Here is a 25,272-nt window from a genome sequence, read left to right as displayed (position 1 = left end):
TAGATGACCACAGCCCCCTATAGATGACCACAGCCCTCTTTAGATGACCACAGCCCTCTATAGATGACCACATCCCTCTATAGATGACCACAGCCCTCTATAGATGACCACATCCCTCTATAGATGACCACAGCCCCCTATAGATGACCACATCACTCTATAGATGACCAAAGCCCCCTATAGATGACCATAGCCCTCTATAGATGACCACAGCCCTCTTTAGATGACCAAAGCCCTCTATAGATGACCACAGCCCTCTATAAATGACCACAGCCCTCTATAGATGACCAAAGTCCTCTATAGATGACCAAAGTCCTTTATAGATGACCACAGCCCTCTATAGATGACCACAGCCCTCTATAGATGATCATAGCCCCTTATGAATGACCACAGCCCCCTTTAGATGACCACAGCCCCTAATAATGACAACAGCCCCTTTAGATAACCACAGCCCCCTATCAATGACAGCCCCTTATAAATGACGACAGCCCCCTTTAGATGACCACAGCCCTCTATAGATGAACACAGCCCCCTATAATTGCCAGCCCCCTAATATAAATGACGACAGCCCCCTATAGATGACCACAGCCCCCTATAGATGACCACAGCCCTCTATAGATGACCACAGCCCTCTATAGATGACCACAGCCCTCTATAGATGACCACATCCCTCTAAAGATGACCACAGCCCTCTATAGATGACCCCAGCCCCCTATAGATGACCACAGCCCCCTATAAATGACCACAGCCCCCTATGATAATGACAGCCCACTATACATGACCACAGTATTCTATAGATAACCATAGCCCCTTATGAATAACCACAGCCCCCATTAGATGACCACAGCCCCTATAGATGACCACAGCCCTCTTTAAATAACCACAGTCCCCTTTAGATGACCACAGCCCTCTATAGATGATGAACAGCCCCCTATACATGACCACAGCCCTCTTTAGATGACCATAGCCCCCTATAAATGACCACAGCCCCCTATAGATGACCACAGCCCCCTATAGATGACCACAGCCTCCTATAAATGACCACAGCCCCCTATAGATGACCACAGCACTCTATAAATGATGACAATAGGCCCTTATGAATGACCACAGCCCCCTTTAGATGACCACAGCCCCTAATGAATCACCACAGCCCCTATAGATAACCATAGCCCCCTATAATTGACCACAGTCCCTTTAGATGACCACAGCCCTCTATAGATGACCACAGCCCCCTATACCTGACCACAGCCCTCTATAAATGACCATAGCCCCTTATGAATGACCACAGCCCCCTTTAGATGACCACAGCCCCTAATGAATGACAACAGCCCCTAAAGATGACCACAGCCCCCTATAATGCCAGCCCCTTAATATAAATGACCACAGCCCCCTATACCTGACCACAGCCCCTATACCTGACCACAGCCCCCTATACTTGACCATAGCCCCTCTATATATGACCACAGCCCCCTATAGATGACCACAGCCCTCTATAGATGACCACAGCCCTCTATAGATGACCACAGCCCTCTATAGATGACCACAGCCCTCTATAGATGACCACATCCCTCTAAAGATGACCACAGCCCTCTATAGATGACCCCAGCCCCCTATAGATGACCACAGCCCCCTATAAATGACCACAGCCCCCTATGATGACCACAGCCCTCTATAATGAGATAGACCATAAGCCCTCTTAGATGACCACAGCCCTCTATAGATGACCACAGCCCTCTATAGATGACCACAGCCCTCTATAGATGACCACAGCCCTCTATAGATGACCACAGCCCCTATAGATGATGACCACAGCCCTCTATAGATGATGAACAGTCCCCTATACATGACCACAGCCCTCTTTAGATGACCATAGCCCCCTATAAATGACCACAGCCCCCTATAGATGACCACAGCCCCCTATAGATGACCACAGCCCCCTATAAATGACCACAGCCCCCTATAGATGACCACAGCCCTCTATAAATGACCACAGCCCCCTATAGATGACCACAGCCCCCTATAGATGACCACAGCCCCCTATAGAATGACCACAGCCCCCTATAGATGACCACAGCCCCTCTATAAATGATGACATAGGCCCTTATAGAATGACCACAGCCCCCTATAGATGACCACAGCCCCTATAATGACCACAGCCCCTATAATAACCACAGCCCCTATAATTGACCACAGTCCCCTTTAGATGGCCACAGCCCTCTATAGATGACCACAGCCCCCTATACCTGACCACAGCCCTCTATAAATGACCATAGCCCCTTATGAATGACCACAGCAACCTTTAGATGACCACAGCCCCTAATGAATGACAACAGCCCCTAAAGATGACCACAGCCCCCTATAATTGCCAAGCCCCTTAATATAAATGACCACAGCCCCCTATAACCTGACCACAGCCCCTATACCTGACCACAGCCCCCTATACTTGACCATAGCCCTCTATATATGACCACAGCCCCCTATAGATGACCACAGCCCTCTTATAGATGACCACAGCCCTCTATAGATGACCACAGCCCTCTATAGATGACCACAGCCCTCTTTAGATGACCACAGCCCTCTATAGATGACCACATCCCTCTATAGATGACCACAGCCCTCTATAGATGACCACAGCCCTCTATAGATGACCACAGCCCCTATAGATGACCACAGCCCCCCTATAGATGACCACAGCCCTCTATAGATGACCATAGCCCTCTATAGATGACCACAGCCCTCTATAGATGACCACAGCCCTCTTAGATACCAAGCCCTTAGATGACCACAGCCCCTATAGATGACCACAGTCCTTTATAGATGACCACAGCCCTCTATAGATGACCACAGCCCTCTATAGATGATCATAGCCCCTTATGAATGACCACAGCCCCCTTTAGATGACCACAGCCCCTAATAATGACAACAGCCCCTTTAGATAACCACAGCCCCCTATCAATAACAGCCCCTTATAAATGACGACAGCCCCCTTTAGATGACCACAGCCCTCTATAGATGACACAGGCCCTATAATTGCCAGCCCCCTATAATAAATGACGACAGCCCCCTATAGATGACCACAGCCCCCTATAGATGACCACAGCCCTCTTTAGATGACAACAGCCCCTCTATAGATGACCACAGCCCTCTATAGATGACCACATCCCTCTAAAGATGACCACAGCCCTCTATAGATGACCCGAGCCCCTATAGATGACCACAGCCCCTTATGAATGACCATAGCCCCTTTAATACCACAGCCCCCTATAAATGACCACAGCCCCCTATGATAATGACAGCCCACTATACATGACCACAGCATTCTATAGATAACCATAGCCCCTTATGAATAACAACAGCCCCAATTAGATGACCACAGCCCCTATAGATGACCACAGCCCTCTTTAAATAACCACAGTCCCCTTTAGATGACCACAGCCCTCTATAGATGACCACAGCCCCCTATACATGACCACAGCCCCCTATAGATGACCATAGCCCCCTATAAATGACCACAGCCCCTATAGATGACCACAGCCCCCTATAGATGACCACAGCCCCCTATAGATGACACAGCCCCCTATAAATGACCACAGCCCCCTATAAATGACCACACAGCACTCTATAGATGATGACAATAGGCCCTTATGAATGACCAGAGCCCCTCATGAATCACCGCAGCCCCTTTAGATGACCACAGCCCCCTATAAATGACCACAGTCCCCTTTAGATGACCATAGCCCTCTATAGATGACGACAGCCCCCTATACCTGACCACAGCCCTCTATAGATGACCATAGCCCCTTATGAATGACCACAGCCCCCTTTAGATGACCACAGCCCCTAAAGAATGACAACAGCCCCTAAAGATGACCACAGCCCCCTATAAATGACAGCCCCTTTATAAATGACGACAGCCCCCTTTAGATGACCACAGCCCGCTATAGATGACCACAGCCCCCTATAATTGCCAGCCCCCTAATATAAATGACGACAGCCCCCTATAGATGACCACAGCCCTCTTTAGATGACCACAGCCCCCTATAGATGACCATAGCCCTCTATGGATGACTACAGTCCTCTTTAGATGACCAAAGCCCTCTATAGATGACAGCCCCTTATAAATGACGACAGCCCCCTTTAGATGACCACAGCCCTCTATAGATGAACACAGCCCCCTATAATTGCCAGCCCCCTAATATAAATGACGACAGCCCCCTATAGATAACCACAGCCCCCCTATTGATGACCACAGCCCTCTATAGATGACCACAGCCCTCTATAGATGACCACATCCCTCTAAAGATGACCACAGCCCTCTATAGATGACCTCAGCCCCCTATAGATGACCACAGCCCCTTATGAATGACCATAGCCCCTATAAATGACCACAGCCCCCTATGATAATGACAGCCCACTATACATGACCACAGTATTCTATAGATAACCATAGCCCCTTATGAATAACCACAGCCCCCATTAGATGACCACAGCCCCTATGGATGACCACAGCCCTCTTTAAATGACCACAGTCCCCTTTAGATGACCACAGCCCTCTATAGATGATGGACAGCCCCCTTTACATGACCACAGCCCTCTTTAGATGACCATAGCCCCCTATAAATGACCACAGCCCCCTATAGATGACCACAGCCCCCTATAGATGACCACAGCCCCCTATAGATGACCACAGCCCCCTATAAATGACCACAGCCCCCTATATATGACCACAGCACTCTATAGATGATGACAATAGGCCCTTATGAATGACCACAGCCCCCTTTAGATGACCAGAGCCCCTCATGAATCACCGCAGCCCCTATAGATGACCACAGTCCCCTTTAGATGACCACAGCCCTCTATAGATGACCACAGCCCCCTATACCTGACCACAGCCCTCTATAGATGACCACAGCCCTCTATAGATGACCATAGCCCCTTATGAATGACCACAGCCCCCTTTAGATGACCACAGCCCCTAATGAATGACAACAGCCCCTAAAGATGACCACAGCCCCCTATAAATGACAGCCCCTTTATAAATGACGACAGCCCCCTTTAGATGACCACAGCCCTCTATAGATGACCACAGCCCCCTATAATTGCCAGCCCCATAATATAAATGACGACAGCCCCCTATAGATGACCACAGTCCCCTATTGATGACCACAGCCCTCTATAGATGACCGCAGCCCCCTATAGATGACCACAGCCCTCTTTAGATGACCACATCCCTCTATAAATGACCAAAGCCCTCTATAGATGACCAAATCCCTCTATAGATGACCACAGCCCCCTACAGATGATGACAGCCCCCTGTACATACCTCCACACGCCCAGAGCCATCGTCCACCATCTGTGTTTCAGCAGCCAATTGTGGATTTGAGTGCAGCGTAGAGGCATCAAACTTTGTCTGTACTGTCTTCGCTGTCAAATCAATGTTCAACAATCTACATTTTTCTAGCCTTCACTTGACAAAGGACTATATGGCATGTATGGTTTTTGCACTTTTTCGAATTTGTCAAATTTTCAAACCATTTATTTAGTGTATCATTGTAGCTGTGGTCGCTATGGTTACCATCCTAAACATGCATGAATAATGAAAATGTGGAAAGTTTGTCAATTTTACTTACTTTTTACAATATTTTCATTTAGAAACTATAAAGCAAAACCTTTTTATTCTTCTTAAGATGCATCTGAAGGGTCAACATAATATATTCTCAGTAAATATGGCATTTGTTCAAAATTGTGCTCTATTATTTCTTAAACAAAATTTTCCAAGTTGCTTAATTTATGCATAACATATGGGTTGTTAATGGCCAAATTTGGTTACAATCCATGCAGAACTCTAGGACAAGTAGCGATTTATAGGATTTACCTCTATTTCCCCTACTAGGCCCCGCCCCTCTTGCCCCCGGGGATCAGAGCCAAAATTTATACAAGTTCTGTTCCACTTCCACCAAGGATGTTTCTGGCCAAATTTGGTTACAATCAATGCAGAACTCTAGGACAAGTAGCGATTTATAGGATTTACTTCTATTTCCTCTATTGGGCCTCGCCGCTCCTGCCCCTGGGGGTCAGAGCCAAAATTTATACAAGTTTTGTTCCCCTTCCCCAAGGATGTTTCTGGCCAAATTTGGTTACAATCCATCCAGAACTCTAGGACAAGTAGCGATTTATAGGATTTACTTCTATTACCCTTATTGGACCCCGCCCCTCCTGCCCCAGGGGGGGTCAGGGTCACCATTTATGCAAAATCTGATCCCCTACCCCTATAAGGAAGTTTCTTGCCAAATTTGGTTGCAATCCATGCAGAACTCTAGGACAAGTAGCGATTTATAGGATTTACCTCTATTACCCCTATTGGGCCCCGCCCCTCCTGCCCTAGGGGGGTCAGGGTCACCATTTATGCAAAATCTGATCCCCTTTTCCAAAGGAAGTTTCTGGCCAAATTTGGTTGCAATCCATGCAGAACTCTAGGACAAGTAGCGATTTATAGGATTTACCTCTGTTAACCCTATTGGGCCCCGCCCCTCCTGCCCCAGGGGGGTCAGGGTCACCATTTATGCAAAATCTGATCCCCTTCCCCTAAGGAAACTTCTGGCTGATTTGGTTTCAATCCATGCAGAACTTTAGGACAAGTAGCGATTTATAGGATTTACCTCTATTACCCCTTTTGGGCCCCGCCCCTCCTGCCCCAGGTGGGTCAGGGTCACCGTTTATGCAAAATCTGATCCCCTTCCCCTAAGCAACTTTCTGACCAAATTTTGTTAAAATCCATGCAGTACTTTATGGCAAGTAGCGATTTAAAGGAAATGTTGACGGACGGACGGACGAAGGACGCTGCGCTTGGCAAAAGCTCACCGCTAAAAATGGACAAACAAATGGACAACCTGATTACTATATGCGGCCCCTAATTACAAGCAAAGAAATCTATGTGTAGTATTTAAACAATCAGTATATTACTTCAAAGGTATCAGTATCAGTAGCGTTAAAATACTGGTATCGTTAAGTTGATACCGTATGGTATCGTACTGTTTCAATCTTAACGGTATCCAACCTTAGTTATCTCCCTTGATGTCCTTTTGTCTGAAAAATATGACGTTGTTATCTCAAACACTATCAGTACAAATACCAACAGTAAGGATAGAGATATAATATGCAAACACAGAACACTTGTATACCCTAGGAATTATTAGATCAATGTTTTACATGTGGCAATTTAATGTTTGGTTTCTTACCTATTTTGTTGCGATTGTATGACTTGCCAGATGACTTTGGTTGTGGCCAGTTACTGAAAAGCCATTGGAACTCAACTGGCTCGGCACCCTGAGATGTTGTCGTAACTTGTGTGTTCAGGTTCATGCCCTTTTTATTCAAAAATCCCTAAAAAGAAAACATTGCTCAGGCCCTCATTCCCCAATATCAGCATCACAGAACTAATGATTCTATTCTCTTATCATTTCCTCTTAATTGTCTGCCCTTTACACTACAATAACCTACCACAGCAAGTCTTTGTTACCCTGACATTGTACAGAGATTGTCTCCATTTATACTACAACAAGGACATAGTCATTCAGATTCCCCGCCCATGGAGATATCAAAGCTGAAGTAAGTTTGATTGTGGAGACTTATGTGTATGAAAAAAACAGGAAAAAGGAAGTTGAGCTAAAGAAAGACAAGACAGAGATTGTCTCCCCTTTATACTACAATAACCTAACACAGGCAGTCTTTGTTACCCTGACATTGTACAGAGATTGTCTCCCATTTGTAGTACAATAATCTACCACAGCCAGTCTTTGTTACCCTGAAATTGTACAGAGATTGTCTCCCCTTTATACAATAACCTACCACAGCAAGTCTTTGTTACCCTGACATTGTACAGAGATTGCCTCCCCTTTATACTACAATAACATACCACAGTCAGTCTTTGTTACCCTGACATTGTACAGAGATTGTCTCCCCTTTAAACAATAACCTACCAAAGCCAGTCTTTGTTACCCTGACATTGTACAGAGATTATCTCCCCTTGATACTTCAATAACATACCACAGTCAGTCTTTGTTACCCTGACATTGTACAGAGATTGTCTCCCCTTTATATTACAATAACCTTCCACAGCCAGTCTTTGTTACCCTTACATTGTACAGAGATTGTCTCTCCTTTATACAATAACCTACCACAGTCAGTCTTTGTTACCCTGACATTGTACAGAGATTGTCTCCCCTTTATATTACAATAACCTACCACAATCAGTCTTTGTTACCCTGACATTGTACAGAGATTGTCTCCCCTTTATACTACAATAACCCTACCACAGCCAGTCTTTGTTACCCTGACATTGTACAGATATTGTCTCCCCTTTATACAATAACCTACCACAGCCAGTCTTTGTTACCCTGACATTGTACAGAGATTGTCTCCCCTTTATACTACAATAACCTACCACAGCCAGTCTTTGTTACCCTGACATTGCACAGAGATTGTCTCCCCTTTATACAATAACCTACCACAGCTAGTGTCATTCCTTTTCTCTCCTTCTTCGAGGATTCTTTGCCCTTCCAGAACCAGATCCCTTGTTCACTTGATATAATGAAGGCATCCTAGAAGTAAACAAAACAAAATGAAGGAAATTATCAAACAAACTGAACAAATATTTAATAAATTGCTAATTTTGACAAAATGAAGCTGAAAATGTAATTGTTTATGGACACAACCGACGACCCCCGACGACGGACAATAGGTGATTAGAATAGGTCACTTGAGACTTTGTCAAGTAGATCTCTTTCTGTACCCATAAATTTATTACATTAAAGATGCTCCATCGAAGGCAGATCGAAAGCGATACTCATAATTTGTACAATAATTAATGTTTAATCATGTATATATGTGTCCTATTAACACAAAAAATAATATAAGATAATTTATTTTGCTTGGGGTGCATACACAATAAGTACTTCATTCCATATAGGACATAGTGGCACAGAATTTTTTTGTGATGCAATTAATTATTTTTAATTAAATTTATCTTGAAGTAAAATGAGAAGCTCAAACTTTTCGATGGTGGTAATGATGTAAGGTAAATAATTTTTGTAACTGAAGAAAAATACTAATTGGTCTGTTACTGTTTTTGATACAGAAACAAGAGGCCCAAGGGCCTTAACGGTCATCTGACTACCTTGGCAATAGCTGTATAGGGAATTAGATATATGGTGTCATGGTTAAAAAATAAAAACACTTGGTCATGACCATGTAAGGATCATTTCATGCAAGTTTCAGTCAAACTGCATGGGTAGAACTTTAGAAGAAGTTCAAAATGTGTTTTCAAGATGGCAGCTTTGGTGGCCATCTTGGTTTTTGGGTCAACCCGTCAAACAACAACACTTTGTTGGGACAATGTCAGTATCCTTAAAATTAATCAGACAAGTTCCAGCAAAATCGCACTGGAAGAACTTAAGAATGAGTTCAAAATATATTTTCAAGATGGCGGGAGTGGTGGCCATCTTGGATTTCAGATCAACATAAAATATAAAAACACTTGGTCAGGACCATGACAAGGATCATTTCATATGCAAGTATCAGCTAAATCACACTGGCAGAATTTGAGAAGTTCAAAATTCAAGATATAAGCCTAATTGACCCCTGACCTTGAAAGAAAGTCAAGGTCATTCATTTCAATAACTTTGGTAACCCTTCATCCCAGCATGCCACAGGCCAAATATGAGTACCCTGGACCTTTCGGTTAGTTACAAGAAGTCATTCAAAGAATTGAGCCTATTTGACCCCTGTGACCTAGAAAATAAGTCAAGGTTATCCATTTTCACACCTTTAGTAGGCCTTCATTACAGCATGAAACAGGCAAAATATGAGTACTCTGGGCCTTACGGTTATTGAGAAGAAAACATTCAAAGATTTTAGCCTTTTTTACCCTTGTGACCTTGACAGCAGGTCAAAGTCATTCATCTTCATAACTTTGGTAACTCTTTATCCCAGCATGCTACAAGCCAAATATAAGCACTCTGAGCCTTACAGTTATTGAGAGTCGTTCAAAGATTTAAGCCTATTTGACCCCTGTGACCTTGAAAGTTGGTCAAGGTCATTCCTTTTCACAACTTTTGTAGCTCTTCATCCCAGCATGCTACGGGCCAAACATGAGAACTCTGGGCTATTGAGAAGAAGCCATTCAAAGATTTGAGCCTATTTGACCCCTGTGACCTTGAAAGTAGGTCAAGGTCATAAATTTTCACAACTTTGGTAGTCCTTAATCCCAGCATGCTACAGGCAAAATATGAGTTCTCTGGGCCTTATGGCTATTGAGAAGAAGTCGTTCAAAGATTTGAGCCTATTTGACCCCTGTGACCTTGAAAGTAGGTCTAGGTCATTAATTTTCACAACTTTGGTAGCCCTTCATCCCAGCATGCTACAGGCCATATATGAGTGCTCTGGGCCTTACAGTTATTGAGAAGAAGTTGTTCAAAGATTTCAGCCTATTTGACCCCTGTGACCTTGAAAGTAGGTCAAGGTCAATAATGTTCACAACTTTGGTAGCCCTACATCCCAGCATGCTACAGGCCAAATATGAGTACTCTGGGCCTTATGGTTATTGAGAAGAAGTTGTTCAAAGATTTGAGCCTATTTGACCCCTGTGACCTTGAAAGTAGGTCTAGGTCATTAATTTTCACAACTTTGGTAGTCCTTAATCCCAGCATGCTACAGGCCAAATATGAGTACTCTGGGCCTTATGGTTATTGAGAAGAAGTCGTTCAAAGATTTTAGCCTTTTTGACCCCTGTGACCTTGAACGTAGGTCAAGGTCATTCCTTTTCATAACTTTGGTAGCCCTTCATCCCAGCATGCTACAGGCCAAATATGAGTACTCTGGGCCTTACAGTTATTGAGAAGAAGTCGTTCAAAGATTTCAGCTTTTTTGACCCCTGTGACCTTGAAAGTAGGCCAAGGTCAATAATTTTCACAACTTTGGTAGCCCTTCATCCCAGCATGCTACAGGCCAAATATGAGTACTTTAGGCCTTATGGTTATTGAGAAGAAGTCGTTTGAATGGAAAATTTACGCACGGCGGACGGCGGACGCTGACGGACGGTGCATGATGACTATAGGTCATCCTGACCCTTCGGGTCAGATGACCTAAAAATCCTTTAGTCAGCGGTATCTTTATCCATTATAACATGCCTTCTTTCCTTATTATGTCATGATTAACAATGTCATGTTATAAGCATCACACATCGTTAAATCCAAGGGGCGTTTATATAACTGGTAACTTCAACTTGTTAAGAAGAGGGAGTGATTACAGTATCAGTAAACCTGTTGTGTCACCATACTCCCCAGCTCCCATATTACAATGTAGTTATTACTACCAACAACAAACAGGCCATGCACATGGTCTACAGAAGTCTGTTTCTAGAGATGTTAAAGGTTAATCATTTAATGAAAGAACAACACAATGTCTGTAATTTGTGTTATAGAAACGGTGTATTCTAGTCAATAATATCCCGTAAATCTGTCCATGTGATAGCCATGAATATTTTGTACATCTGATTTATATAATTATGTTTGATATTTTACAACTTTTACTCCGTCTCAAAGTAAGCCAATGATTCCTAGATGTTTATTCGTCATTGTTACCTTAGGGTCAAGGTCTTCGTGTTTCAGCGGCCCTGTCTTAACCTCCGATACTGTCAACGTGTCATTTTCCTCTTTCACACTGTAGACCAATCATAAAATACATGTTCTTAATGCACAATTAAATCATAAAATACATCACATGATCACTTCTATTTCATGTGTAACTTCCGTCTTTCCCACTAATTTGTAAGGATCTAAATGCAATTTGTACCAATAATCTTATTTTTCAGGATAATTTATGTAATTTTGACTGAATCTGAACTCAATTTTCATAGGTTAAAATATTGCCATTGGGCACATGTCTTTCGTCTTCATTTCACTTATTTTTTTTGTAAATTGAATTCAATTGACCTTGAGAAGTATTTATACAGTAGAGTTTTATGACCTTGATATGAACTTAAATGTAGAGTTTGACGGCCTTCATATGTACTTACATGAAGAGTTTGACGACCTTGAGATTTACTTACATGTAGAGTTTAATGACCTTGTAATGTACTTACATGTAGAGTTTGACGACCTTGAGATGTACTTACATGTAGAGTTTGACGACCTTGAGATGTACTTACATGTAGAGTTTGACGACCTTGAGATGTACTTACACGTAGAGTTTGACAACCTTGAGATGTACTTACACGTACAGTTTGACGACCTTGAGATGTACTTACATGTAGAGTTTGACAACCTTGAGATTTACTTACATGTAGAGTTTGACAACATTGAGATGTACTTACACGTAGTTTGACAACCTTGAAATGTACTTACATGTAGAGTTTGACAACCTTGAGATGTACTTACATGTAGAGTTTGACGACCTTGAGATGTACTTATACGTAGAAATTGACGACCTTGAGATGTACTTACATGTAGAGTTTGACGACCTTGAGATGTACTGACACGTAGAGTTTGACAACCTTAAAATGTACTTACATGTAGAGTTTGACGACCTTGAGATGTACTTACATGTAGAGTTTGACGACCTTGAGATGTACTTACACGTAAAGTTTGACGACCTTGAAATGTACTTACATGAAGGGTTTGTCGACCTTGAGATGTACTTACACGTAGAGTTTGACGACCTTGAGATGTACTTACATGTAGAGTTTGACGACCTTGAGATGTACTTACACGTAGAGTTTGACGTCCTTGAGATGTAATTACATGTAGAGTTTTATGACCTTGAGATGTACTTACACGTAGAGTTTGACGACATTAAGATGTACTTACACGTAGAGTTTGACGACCTTGAGATGTACTTATCCGTAGAAATTTACAACCTTAAAATGTACTTACATGTAGAGTTTGACGACCTTGAGATGTACTTACATGTAGAGTTTGACGACCTTGAGATGTACTTACATGTAGAGTTTGACGACCTTGAGATGTACTTACACGTAAAGTTTGACGACCTTGAAATGCACTTACATGAAGGGTTTGTCGACCTTGAGATGTACTTACACGTAGAGTTTGACGACCTTGAGATGTACTTACATGTGGAGTTTGACGACCTTGAGATGTACTTACACGTAGAGTTTGAGGTCCTTGAGATGTAATTACATGTAGAGTTTTATGACCTTTAGATGTACTTACACGTAGAGTTTGACGACATTAAGATGTACTTACACGTAGAGTTTGACGACCTTGAGATGTACTTATCCGTAGAAATTTACGACCTTGAAATGTACTTACATGTATAGTTTGACGGCCTTGATATGTACTTACATGTATAGTTTGACTACCTTGAGATTTACTTACACGTAGAGTTTGACAACCTTGAGATGTACTTACATGTAGAGTTTGAAGACCTTGAGATGTACTTACACGTAGAGTTTGACGTCCTTGAGATGTACTTACATGTAGAGTTTTATGATCTTGAGATGTACTTACACGTAGAACTTTATGACCTTGAGATGTACTTACATGTAGTGTTTGATGACCTTGAGATGTACTTATACGTAGAGTTTGATGACCTTGAGATGTACTTACAGGAAGAGTTTGACGACCTTGAGATGTACTTACATGTAGAGTTTGACAACCTTGGGATTTACTTACATGTAGAGTTTGACGACCTTGAGATGTACTTACACGTAGAATTTGACGACCTTGAGATGTACTTACACGTAGAGTTTGACAACCTTGATATGTACTTACACGTAGAGTTTGACGACCTTGAAATGTACTTACACGTAGAGTTTGACAACCTTGATATGAACTTACACGTAGAGTTTGACGACCTTGAAATGTACTTACACGTAGAGTTTGACAACCTTGATATGTACTTACACGTAGAGTTTGACGACCTTGAAATGTACTTACACGTAGAGTTTGACAACCTTGATATGAACTTACACGTAGAGTTTGACGACCTTGAGATGTACTTACACGTAGAGTTTGACAACCTTGATATGTACTTACACGTAGAGTTTGACGACCTTGAAATGTACTTAAACGTAGAGTTTGACGACCTTGAGTCACGTAGAGTTTGACAACCTTGATATGAACTTACACGTAGAGTTTGACGACCTTGAGATGTACTTACACGTAGAGTTTGACAACCTTGATATGTACTTACACGTAGAGTTTGACGACCTTGAAATGTACTTAAACGTAGAGTTTGACGACCTTGAGATGTACTTACATGTAGAGTTTGATGACCTTGAGATGTACTTACACGTAGAGTTTGACCACCTTATCAGGAGCATTGTCGTCTGCTTTGCTGTCATCGCCTCCGGCTTCAGCAGATTTGATGCTGTTTTTTTCTCCCAAAGGAAGGTGTTCACTAAATACCTACAAATGAGTTTCAAACATATTATAAAGGCATCACATGCCATATTTTTCCTACTAAGGGCACAGCCGGTTCAGGTAATTGGGGTGCCGTTATTTGGGACCATTTTATACATAATTCTGAAACAGACTATAGTCATCTTGCTGTAATGTTTTTGTATTTTATTGAAATAGACTATAGCTGTCTCATGTTTTTAAGTCAAAATGTATAATAATGAAGAATTTTATGTACCACACATGCAATTTAACACACCAGAAACAAATTTGCTCACCAGAAACATAATACATTAGTTAAATGTGTCTGTTTCACAAAATTTTGCCATTTTATGCTAGCCTATTATGTTAATAACATAAAAGTACACAAATGTAGATGGCAGTCGGCTCTTTTAAATCACAAGGTCATGTAAGGAAGTGCCAGGTTTGTTGGTGGAGGAAAGCCAGAGTACCCCGAGAAAAAACACTGGCCAGCGGTTAGTAGCTGGCAACTGCCCCACATGGGATTCGAACTCGCAACCCAAAGGTGGAGGGCTTGTGGTAAAATGTCGAGACATCTTAACCACTCGGCCTCCGCAGCCCCGTGCCAGGTAGGAAATGCTGACAAGAACACACATTGTCAATAACACATTTAGAAATGTTAAAATATCTGTTATTTAGGAACCTTTATGATAAATTATTAAATGGAGGGAGTTTTCAGAAAAGCTCTAGGCATTGTGAAAAAGTTGTGACCAATTGTGGCCAGTTTTCACATGTATACTATGAATTAACAAGAGGCCCATGGGCCTTAACGGTCATCTGACTCATGGCACAAAACAACAAAGTCACAGTATAAAGTATTGGTTAACGATTAATATAAACAATACAAGGAACTCCTTAGTTGAATATGTAAGTTTCTGAAAAAGGTAAATGTCATTTGTTGAACAAACTTGGTAGCCCTTCATCCAAATATGGTCGAAACCCATTCAAGGATTAATATAAGGAGGAGTCAGATTTTAAAGCCAAATTTCAGCAAAGCTCCCATTTTGGACCTCGGTCATACTATCCCCATGGGTCTTACCTCGGTCCTTTATAAAATATGATTGTCCTTACCTAAAGTTCCCCCTTCTGAATCAATTAAAACCACTATAGACCAATTTTCATTGAGATCGGAGACTGAAACCTTAAAACAGGAAGTGGGCCAGCAGCCATCTTGGAATACCAAAATCTTTACGAAAATGTTTGCATGTTGTTTGGCATCAATTAAAACCCCTGTAGACCAATTTTCATTGAGATCGGAGACTGAAACCTTCAAACAGGAAGTGGGCCAGCGGCCATCTTGGAATACCAAAATCTTTACGAAAATGTTTGCATGTTGTTCGGCATCAATTAAAACCCCTATAGACCAATTTTCATTGAGATCGGAGACTGAAACCTTAAAACAGAAAGGGAGCCAGCTAAAATTAAGAAAATTTGCCCTTTTGGGGCCCCACCCTTCAGTTCCTAGGGTTCAGACCAGACTCATTTATATAAAATATAATTGTGTTTCCCCAATGATGTTTCACACCAAATATGGATAAAATTCATCCAAGGATGAAGGAGGAGTAGGATTTTAAAGCTAAAATTAAGAAAATTTCCCATTTGGGGCCCCACCCCTCAGCCCCTAAGGGGTCGGACCAGGCTCATTTATAATATGATTGTCCTTCCCCAATGATGTTTTACAACAAATATGGATGAAATCCATCCAAGGATGAAGGAGGAGAAGGATTTTAAAGCTAAAATTAAGAAAATTTCCCCATTTGGGGCCCCACCTCTCAGCCCCTAGGGGTTGGACCAGGCTCATTTATATCAAATATGATTGTCCGTCCCCAATGATGTTTCACATCAAATATGGATGAAATCCATCCAAGGATGAAGGAGGAGTAGGATTTTAAAGCTAAAATTAAGAAAATTTGCCCATTTGGGGCCCCACCCCTCAGCCCCTAGGGGTTGGACCACGCTCATTTACATCAAATATGATTGTCCTTCATCAATAATGTTTTACACTAAATATAGATGAAATCCATCCAAGGATGAAGGAGGAGTAGGATTTTAAAGCTAAAATTAAGAAAATTTGCCCTTTGGGGGCCCCACCCCTCAGCCCCTAGGGGTTGGACCACGCTCATTTACATCAAATATGATTATCCTTCCCCAATAATGTTTTACACTAAATATAGATGAAATCCATCCAAGGATGAAGGAGGAGTAGGATTTTAAAGCTAAAATTAAGAAAATTTGCCCTTTGGGGGCCCCATCCCTCAGCCCCTAGGGGTTGGACCATGCTCATTTATATAAAATATGATTGTCCATCCCAAATAATGTTTCACACCAAATATGGATGAAATCCATCCAAGGATGAAGGAGAAGTAGGATTTTAAAGCTAAAATAAAGAAAATTTGCCCTTTTGGGGCCCCACCCCTCAGCCCCAAGGGGTCGGACCAGGCTTATTTATATTATATATGATTGTCCATCCCAAATGATGTTTCACACCAAATATGGATGAAATTTATCAAAGGATGAAGGAGGAGTAGGTTTTTAAAGCTAAAATTAAGAAAAGTTGCCCTTTTGGGGCCCCACCATTCAGCTCCTAGGGGTCGGACCTATCTCAAATATATACAAGAGGCCCATGGGCCTTAACGGTCACCTGAGTTAGAATATATAATGAAACAAATAATGAAACAAATTAAAGACATATAAACACTATATGCTGGGCCTTGAAGTTGGTCAGTGATTTATAAATTTGACCTTTTTAGACTATGAAGAGTATTTGCTTCCATCAAACCTGTGAACTTAGAGGTATTTTTTGAAATTTTAATCAATTTGACCCTGTTTGGTCCTGCCCCTCTGGTCCCCCAGGGGGTCATCGAGGACGGATATGGATGTTAAAATGCTATATCTTAGGCTAATAATTCTAATCAAGTTTGACTAATTTCCTACGAAAATTGGGCAAATAATGTTCACAAATATGTTTTTCCTATATAAACTAAAGTAAACCTGACCCCTCCCCAGATGGTAACGTGAGACCCCAAGGTCATATAATTCACAGTTTTTATAAAACACCTGAAGACCTTTCCATCTATAATTTGATTCTACTATATCCAGAATTTTAGAAGATTTTTGAAGTTTTAGTCTATTTGACCCTTTTTTAGCCCCGCCCCTCTGCCCCCAGGGGGTCGGCCAGGACCAATGTGGATATGATATTAAAATGCTATCTCAGGCTAATAATTGTAACCAAGTTTGACTCATTTCCAATGAAAATTGAGCAAAAAATGTTCATTAATGTGTTTTTCCTAAATAAACTATAGTAATTTGACCCCTCCCCAAGGGGAAACAGGAGATCCCAGGGTCATATAATTTACAATTTTTATAAAAAAACTTTAAGACCTTTTCATCTATAAAGTGTATTTGATTATACCATTTCCAGAATTTTAAAAGAATATTTTTGAAGTTTTAGCCTATTTGACCTTTTTTGGCCCCGCCCCACTGCCCCCAGGGGGTCGGCCTGGACCAATATGGATATGATATTAAAATGCTATCTCAGGCTAATAATTCTAATCAAGTTTGACTCGTTTCCAATGAAAATTGAGGAAAAAATGCTCATAAATGTGTTTTCCCTATATAAACTATAGTAAACTTGACCCCCTCCCCAGGGAGAAATGTGAGACCCCAGGGTCATATAATTCACAATTTTTGTAAAGGACCTTAAGACCTTTCTATTTATGAAAAGTATTTGTTTCTACCATTTCCAGAATTTCAGAAGTAGATTTTTGAAGTTTTAGCCTATTTGACCCTTTTTTAGCCCCGCCCCTCTGCCCCCAGGGGGTCGGCCAGAACCAATGTGGATATGATATTAAAATGCTATCTCAGGCTAATAATTCTAACCAAGTTTGACTCGTTTCCAATGAAAATTGAGCAAAAAAAGCTCATGAATGTGTTTTCCCTATACAAGAGGCCCAGAGGGCCTGTATCGCTCACCTGGTTTTTTGTGAGTAATTATCACAAGACTCTGACAATTAGAAAAATAAGCAAAATTGACTCCCAAAGTTTAATTTTGAATCACAACCAAACAATGATGCTATTGATACCATACAATAATGCTATCCACTACATAGGTTCAGAGACAAAGTAATTTATATGAAAATAGTAGCCTAATTGATCTTTTTGACCACGTTTATAGTGCCGTTTGAGGCCAGGGGGTAAGCCCTATCATTTGTACAATTTCAAATCCCAACACTATAAGGATGCTACCATTGCATTATAAGTGCTCTTCCATTCTTAGTTGCAGAGAAGAAGTCGTTTATATGGAAATAGCTAAATTGACCCCTTTTGACCCCACCCTTCAGGCCCCCGGGGGGTCAGCCCCATCATTTGCACAATTTTGAATCCCAACACTATAAGGATGCTACCATTGCATAATGGGTGCTATGCCATGCTTAGTTGCAGAGAAGAAGTCATTTATATGGAAATAGCCAAATTGACCCCTTTTGACCCCGCCCCTCAGACCCCCGGGGGGTCAGTCCTATCATTTGCGCAATTTTGAATTCCCACCCTATAAGGATGCTACCATTGCATTATGGGTGCTATACCATGCTTAGTTTCAGAGAAGAAGTCGTTTATATGGAAATAGCCAAATTGACCCCTTTTGACCCCGCCCCTCAGGCCCCCCGGGGGTCAGCCCCATCATTTGTACAATTTTGAATCCCCACCCTATAACGATACTACAATTGCATTATGAGTGCTATCTCATGCTTAGTTTCAGAGAAGAAGTCGTTTATATGGAAATAGCCAAATTGACCCCATTTGACCCCGCCCCTCAGGCCCCCCAGGGGTCAGCCCCATCATTTGTACAATTTTGAATCCCCACCCTATAACGATACTACAATTGTATTATGAGTGCTATCTCATGCTTAGTTTCAGAGAAGAAGTCATTTATATGGAAATAGCCAAATTGACCCCTTTTGGCCCCGCCCCTCAGGCCCCCGGGGGGTCAGCCCCATCATTTGTACAATTTTGAATCCCCACCCTATAAGGATGCTACCATTGCATTATGGGTGCTATCCCATGCTTGGTTTCAGAGAAGAAGTCGTTTATATGGAAATAGCCAAATTGACCCCTTTTGGCCCCGCCCCTCAGGCCCCCGGGGGGTCAGCCCCATCATTTGTACAATTTTCAGTTAGTAGCCCATAAGAATGCTACCAGTCAAATTTTGTTGAAATCCGACCAGCGGTTATGGAGAAGAAGTTGATTGTTGACGACGACGGACGACGGACGACGGACGACGGACGCCGGACGCCGGACGCCGGACGCTGCGGTATCCCATAAGCTCACCTCGGTCCTTTGGACCAGGTGAGCTAATAAACTATAGTAAACTTGACCCCCTCCCCATGGGGAAACGTGAGACCCCAGGGTCATATAATTCACAATTTTTGTAAAGGACCTTAAGACCTTTCTATTTATGAAAAGTATTTGATTCTACCATTTCGAGAATTTCAGAAGAAGATTTTTGAAGTTTTAGCCTATTTGACCCCGCCCCTAAGGCCCCTGGGGGTCAGTCATAGAAAATTTGTTAATAGGATTAAATGGCCATCTCATACTGATAACTCTGACAACATTTGACTCATTTTCTATTACAAATGACCAAATAACGCGCAAAAATGTGTTTTCTCAATATAAAGTACAGAGGATTCCTCTTATTTGCATAGGTACTTTTCCAGAAGAAAATATGCAAATAACCGGAGTATTCGAATAGGCGGAGATGACATTTTTCACCTCCGTTTGACCCCACACATATGTATGTGAATAGGTAAATAGATATCGTTTCGTTTACTTGATAAATACGTAAATTATTTACACTTAAAACGAACCAGAAGTAATTATTTTCGAAGTTGTAAATTGATTTTAATTGTTTAATAACAAAAAATATTCCAATATTAGATTCTTGTTTAGGTTAGATCGACACGTGAATATTTGAGAAACAGCTAAACGATCGATATCAAATGCAATTAGATTCTACTAAACAGGATTGGATTTGTGACTACAATTCTAAACCTAAATAATAAACAAATTTATGTACATTTGCCTGGCAAAATGAACTTACGATCGTGATTAAACTTCAAAGTGCCGATCAACAAGAAGTGTTGCTTTTACACATGTGCATATGAATTCGAAAATGGCGGCAGGTGATGAAGCCATGCGTTCAATCGACCTAAATGTCTTTTGAGAATTCTCCCTGTATTGTTGATCTATACGGCGAATAGCTTGATAACATTTCAGAAATTAATGCATATTCAAGTAGCAATGAAACAATTAACGAAGCAAGTATCTTTTGTATCCTAAGCTTACATACTGTACGAAACTTGCGGTAGTCATTGCACGCCGACTTTGCATGCTTTTATGTCTCGTTCAACGAGATGCTTGATACGCACATGTCTGTCGTAGTCAACAAGACTCTGGTTGAACGAGACTACTCATGAATGGCGATTGTTGTAAGGAAGCATGGTTTCTCCAACCGATCGCGAACTAAGGTACGTTACGTTAATAAATAAAAATATTTGAAAGTGCAAATTCTTTAATTAGATGTTTGAGTCAGTGATTATACTAAAGTTATGATCAACCGCTGCTGATGTAAATCGTAACAGCGTCGAATACCTTTGCAGATTCATGCATAAAATAACAAGCCATACTATAACGTTAATCTGTTACCAGGATAATTTCTAGTAAAAGCGAAGTATCTTGAAACATATATCGGCGAATTTCGCTAAAAATATATTGCAAAATTGAAAAACATTCGATTTTATTATTAGAATTTCCCAAATATTTTATTCAAATAACCGGAGGTCATGTAAAAGTCTATGCAAATACACGGAGTTGAAAAACAAAGATAAAGAAGGAAAAAATCGGGACCGCAGAATTTTATGCAAATAACCGAAATATTCGAATAACAGTTATTCGATTGTGTGGAGTCCTCTGTATAGTAAACTTAACCCCTTCCCCAAGGGGAAACTAGAGACCCCAGGGTCATATAATTCACAATTTTTGTAAAGGACCTTAAGACCTTTCTATCTATGAAGAGTATTTGATTCTATCACATCTGTGAGTAGAGAAGAAGACTTTTGAAATTTTACTCAATTTTACCCCTTTTGACCCCTCCCACAGCCCCCTGGGGGTAGGGGACCATATAATTCACAATTTTGATTGGCCTTATGCCTTAGAAGATATGTGCAAAATTTCATTGAAATTGCTTCAGCAGTTTTGGAGAAGAAGTCGAAAATTTAAATTGTTTACGGACATACGACGCACGACGCACGATGGACGATGGACGATGGACGACGCACTACGACGGACAAAAGGCGATTAGAATAGGTCATCTGAAACGAAATATGAATGTCCTTACCTAATGATGTTTCACACTAAATATGGATGAAATCCATACAAGTATGAAGGAGGAGTAGGATTTTAAAGCTAAATTCAGAAAATTTGCCCTTTTGTGGCCCCGCCCCTCTGACCCTAGGTGTCGGACCAGGCTCATTTATATAAAATATGATTGTTCTTCCCTAATGATGTTTCACACCAAATATGGATGAAATCCATCCAAGGATGAAGGAGGAGTAGGATTTTAAAGCTAAAATTAAGAAAATTTGCCCTTTTGGTGCCCCACCCCTCAGCCCCTAGGGGTCGGACCAGGCTCATTTATATAAAATATGATTGTCCTTCCCTAATGATGCTTCACCAAATATGGATGAAATCCATCAAAGGATGAAGGAGGAGTAGGCTTTTTTATAAATAGTCTTACGCACGACGCACGGCGCATGGCGCACGGCGCACGACGACGGACGAAACACGATGACAATAGGTCATCCTGACCTAAAAAGGCGATTTAACTGTTTCTATGTGTAAACATTCAGCAAACTAGGTGTTCCATACAATAAATGTCCCATACCACATATCGTTAAGCATCCGAATTGAGAACCATTATTTTATTGACTGACAGAATTTGCTACCGTCTAAATGCAATGAAATTTTATTTATCGGCAAAAATGTGGGGTCCCTAATTTATATAAGACGAGAAGAGTCCTTATTAGAGAAAATATGGTATCTTATACAACTGAATGTTTTCTCTTATGGCGTTTCAATGACTAGGCAATGGAAAAGTAATATCCGAATGAAATTTGAAGAACAATGTTGATTTTGGCACAGTCAATTTACACAATTCTATAATATTTAAATACATGTATACTGTGTATACATTTATATATAGCTGCCTCACGATCATCATGTACACATCATATTTATATTTAAAGCACTGATGTCACTTTTTTGAACTTCATATTAAGTTTATGAAAGAAATTTTGTTTGTAAATTGTATGAATCAGCATACATCAATGCTTATAATTAATTTTGCAGACTACTTGATAACATAAAATACGTTTAAACAGACGATTCCATTGATTTTCCCGTGGATTATTTTTTCTAAATCAATACGCAGCGATGACGTCTCTATTGTGACGTCATTATCATGTCAGAGTTTTGCACCATTCTCAGATTTTTTCTTCATAGTATATAGTATATGAAGAAAAAACAATCTGTCAATCAGAGAGTTGGATTTAGTATGAAAACAAATAACAAGAGATCCCAGAGGGATCTTGGCACCCACCAAAGAATGATCTACATCTGACAATGGAAAGAAATATCTTTTCTCTGCTTTTTAGTCTACAGTCGAGACTGTCTTATGCGACTTTCCAAGGGACCATCACAAAAAAGTCACTTAAGACAGGGAGTCACTTAAGACAGTCCAAGTTCATCCGCAGCATTACTGTACAAAAATCTGTCTTTAATTGTCTGTAAATTTATTCTTCATTATAAATATATCAATTACCTGATTTTTTGAAAATAAAAACAAAAATGAAAAATTGTCTTATTTTTTTTTTAATTAAAATCATTTAGATCTAGTAATAAATTACAAGCAGACATACATTGATGTTCGGTTTTAAACTTTGTTCAAGGAAAAAATTCTATCTGGAGGGGGTGTGATTTTGGGTTAATTAAAAATCTCATATTTTTTTTTGCAATTAAAAAATTACAAAAATCACACTTGTCTGAAAACAATCCATTGCAAATCAATAGCAGATGTTGCGTAAATTAAAAAACATTACTACTGTACAGTAGAGGTAACATTTTAAAACCTGGGCTTTATTTTGCTGAATTTTACAAATCTACTGTGTTACACTGCTACCAAATGGCGGCCATTGCAAAAGCTGAAGTCGTGTGCATTTGATTTTACAAGAATTTTTGGTGTTATGAGAAATGTTTGAAGACAATATAGTGTTTCTGACTTTGGGATGGCAGTTATAATGATTGTTTACTGATATCAAAGAAGAAATTATGTTTGGTCGTAAATGCCATGTACAAAACAAGAAGAGAGTCGCCCACGCCAAGCCATAGGATGATATGGTAGGCAAAATAAAACATGCCGATTTCTTTAACGTGTTTCGTTATTAATTGTCGATGTTAACCATTGTTAAGTATGGAGAAATATCTGAGTGATATCTAGCCTACTTAATAGTTTAAGGCCAAATTTTGTGGGGAAAAACGATCTTTCATGATCCGTCAAAACTGGTTACACAGTAATGTACTCTTATCGTAGCCAACAGTCAATGTTTAGTTCGATGTTCACACCTCTTTCTCGATCATAATTATGGCCCCAGGCGAATGAAAAGTCGCTCAAGACAGACTTTTAATGATGTGTGGGTTGTAAAAACATGGTCGCTTGTCACGTAAGACAGGGAGTCGCTGAAAACAGACCCATTATATAGCAAAATATTTTGGGGGGTCTCAAGTAAGGTCACATAAGACAGGGAGTCGCTACATACAGGGAGTCGCTACATACAGGGAGTCGCTACATACAGGGAGTCGCTACATACAGGGGGTCGCTACATACAGGGGGTCGCTACATACAGGGAGTCGCTACATACAGGGGGTCGCTACCCCTGCGAATTGATGTTCATGAATTTTCATGAACCATGAAATGTTCATGAATGTTCATGAACTTTCTGTAAATGTTCATGAATTGTTCATTAAATTTTTCATACAAAGTTCATGAACATTGGTTCATGAAGTGTCCATGAAGTTTCATGAACTATTTATGAATAGTTCATGAACATAATATTTAAATATGGTTTTCATGAACTGTTCACGAACATCAGTAGATAGTTCATGAACTTATTTTTAATTCATGAACTATTCATGAACATAAATTATATGTTCATGAACTAAATTGAAGTAACTGGTTATATATTAATTATGCTTTAAAAACATGCCTTGATTTTTTAATGCTAAATTTGGTTTATTTTTTTTTCTATTTTTCAAAAATATGTGAAGCTCAAAGAAAATTAATTTTTCATAAAATCAAAGAGAAGCCTCTTGCATGATCACATGACAAACCAAACAATCTGGCTTTTGATTGGGTGCTGGAATATAGGGTCATGACATCACCAGATTTTAAACAGTGATGGAGGCATTTACAAAGAGATGAACTATGTGCAACAATTCTTAGGATATATTATAATCCAAAGGTTCATATCATTGATTGATGACACAGTTTACAAGGTATGTCAAATATCTAGTTATATTGTTTGTTTGATTTCAATTTAATGTGTATAGCATATCTTTAGGAGCTGGAGTTTGCATGTACATGTGTGTGCAACATAACATGGAGATCTTTGATTTGATTTCTACAAGTACACAAGCTAGTTTCATAACCTCAAAGGTGTGAAACAATAAAGAAATGTATAAATAATTGGTATCTAAAAGATTAAAATGTTAATATATATGTAGAATCTGT

At 40.4% G+C, this 25,272-nt stretch overlaps 1 protein-coding gene across 1 annotated transcript in view; it reads right to left on the bottom strand.

Moving 5' to 3' along the window:
• The window catches only part of LOC138310421 (villin-1-like), a 183,597-nt gene that overhangs the window by 73,467 nt on the left and 84,858 nt on the right, over positions 1 to 25,272 (bottom strand). The window contains 5 exon segments of the mRNA XM_069251637.1: positions 5,324 to 5,424; positions 7,239 to 7,383; positions 8,508 to 8,600; positions 11,640 to 11,718; positions 14,308 to 14,423. Of these exon segments, the coding sequence (XP_069107738.1) occupies positions 5,324 to 5,424; positions 7,239 to 7,383; positions 8,508 to 8,600; positions 11,640 to 11,718; positions 14,308 to 14,423 (534 nt within the window).

This window comes from Argopecten irradians, chromosome 16 (assembly GCF_041381155.1).
Source record: "Argopecten irradians isolate NY chromosome 16, Ai_NY, whole genome shotgun sequence".
NCBI classification, from domain to species: Eukaryota; Metazoa; Mollusca; class Bivalvia; order Pectinida; family Pectinidae; genus Argopecten; species Argopecten irradians.
The sequence above is the reverse complement of the archived record's forward strand: the minus strand, read 5'-3'. Positions and strand labels throughout refer to the sequence as shown.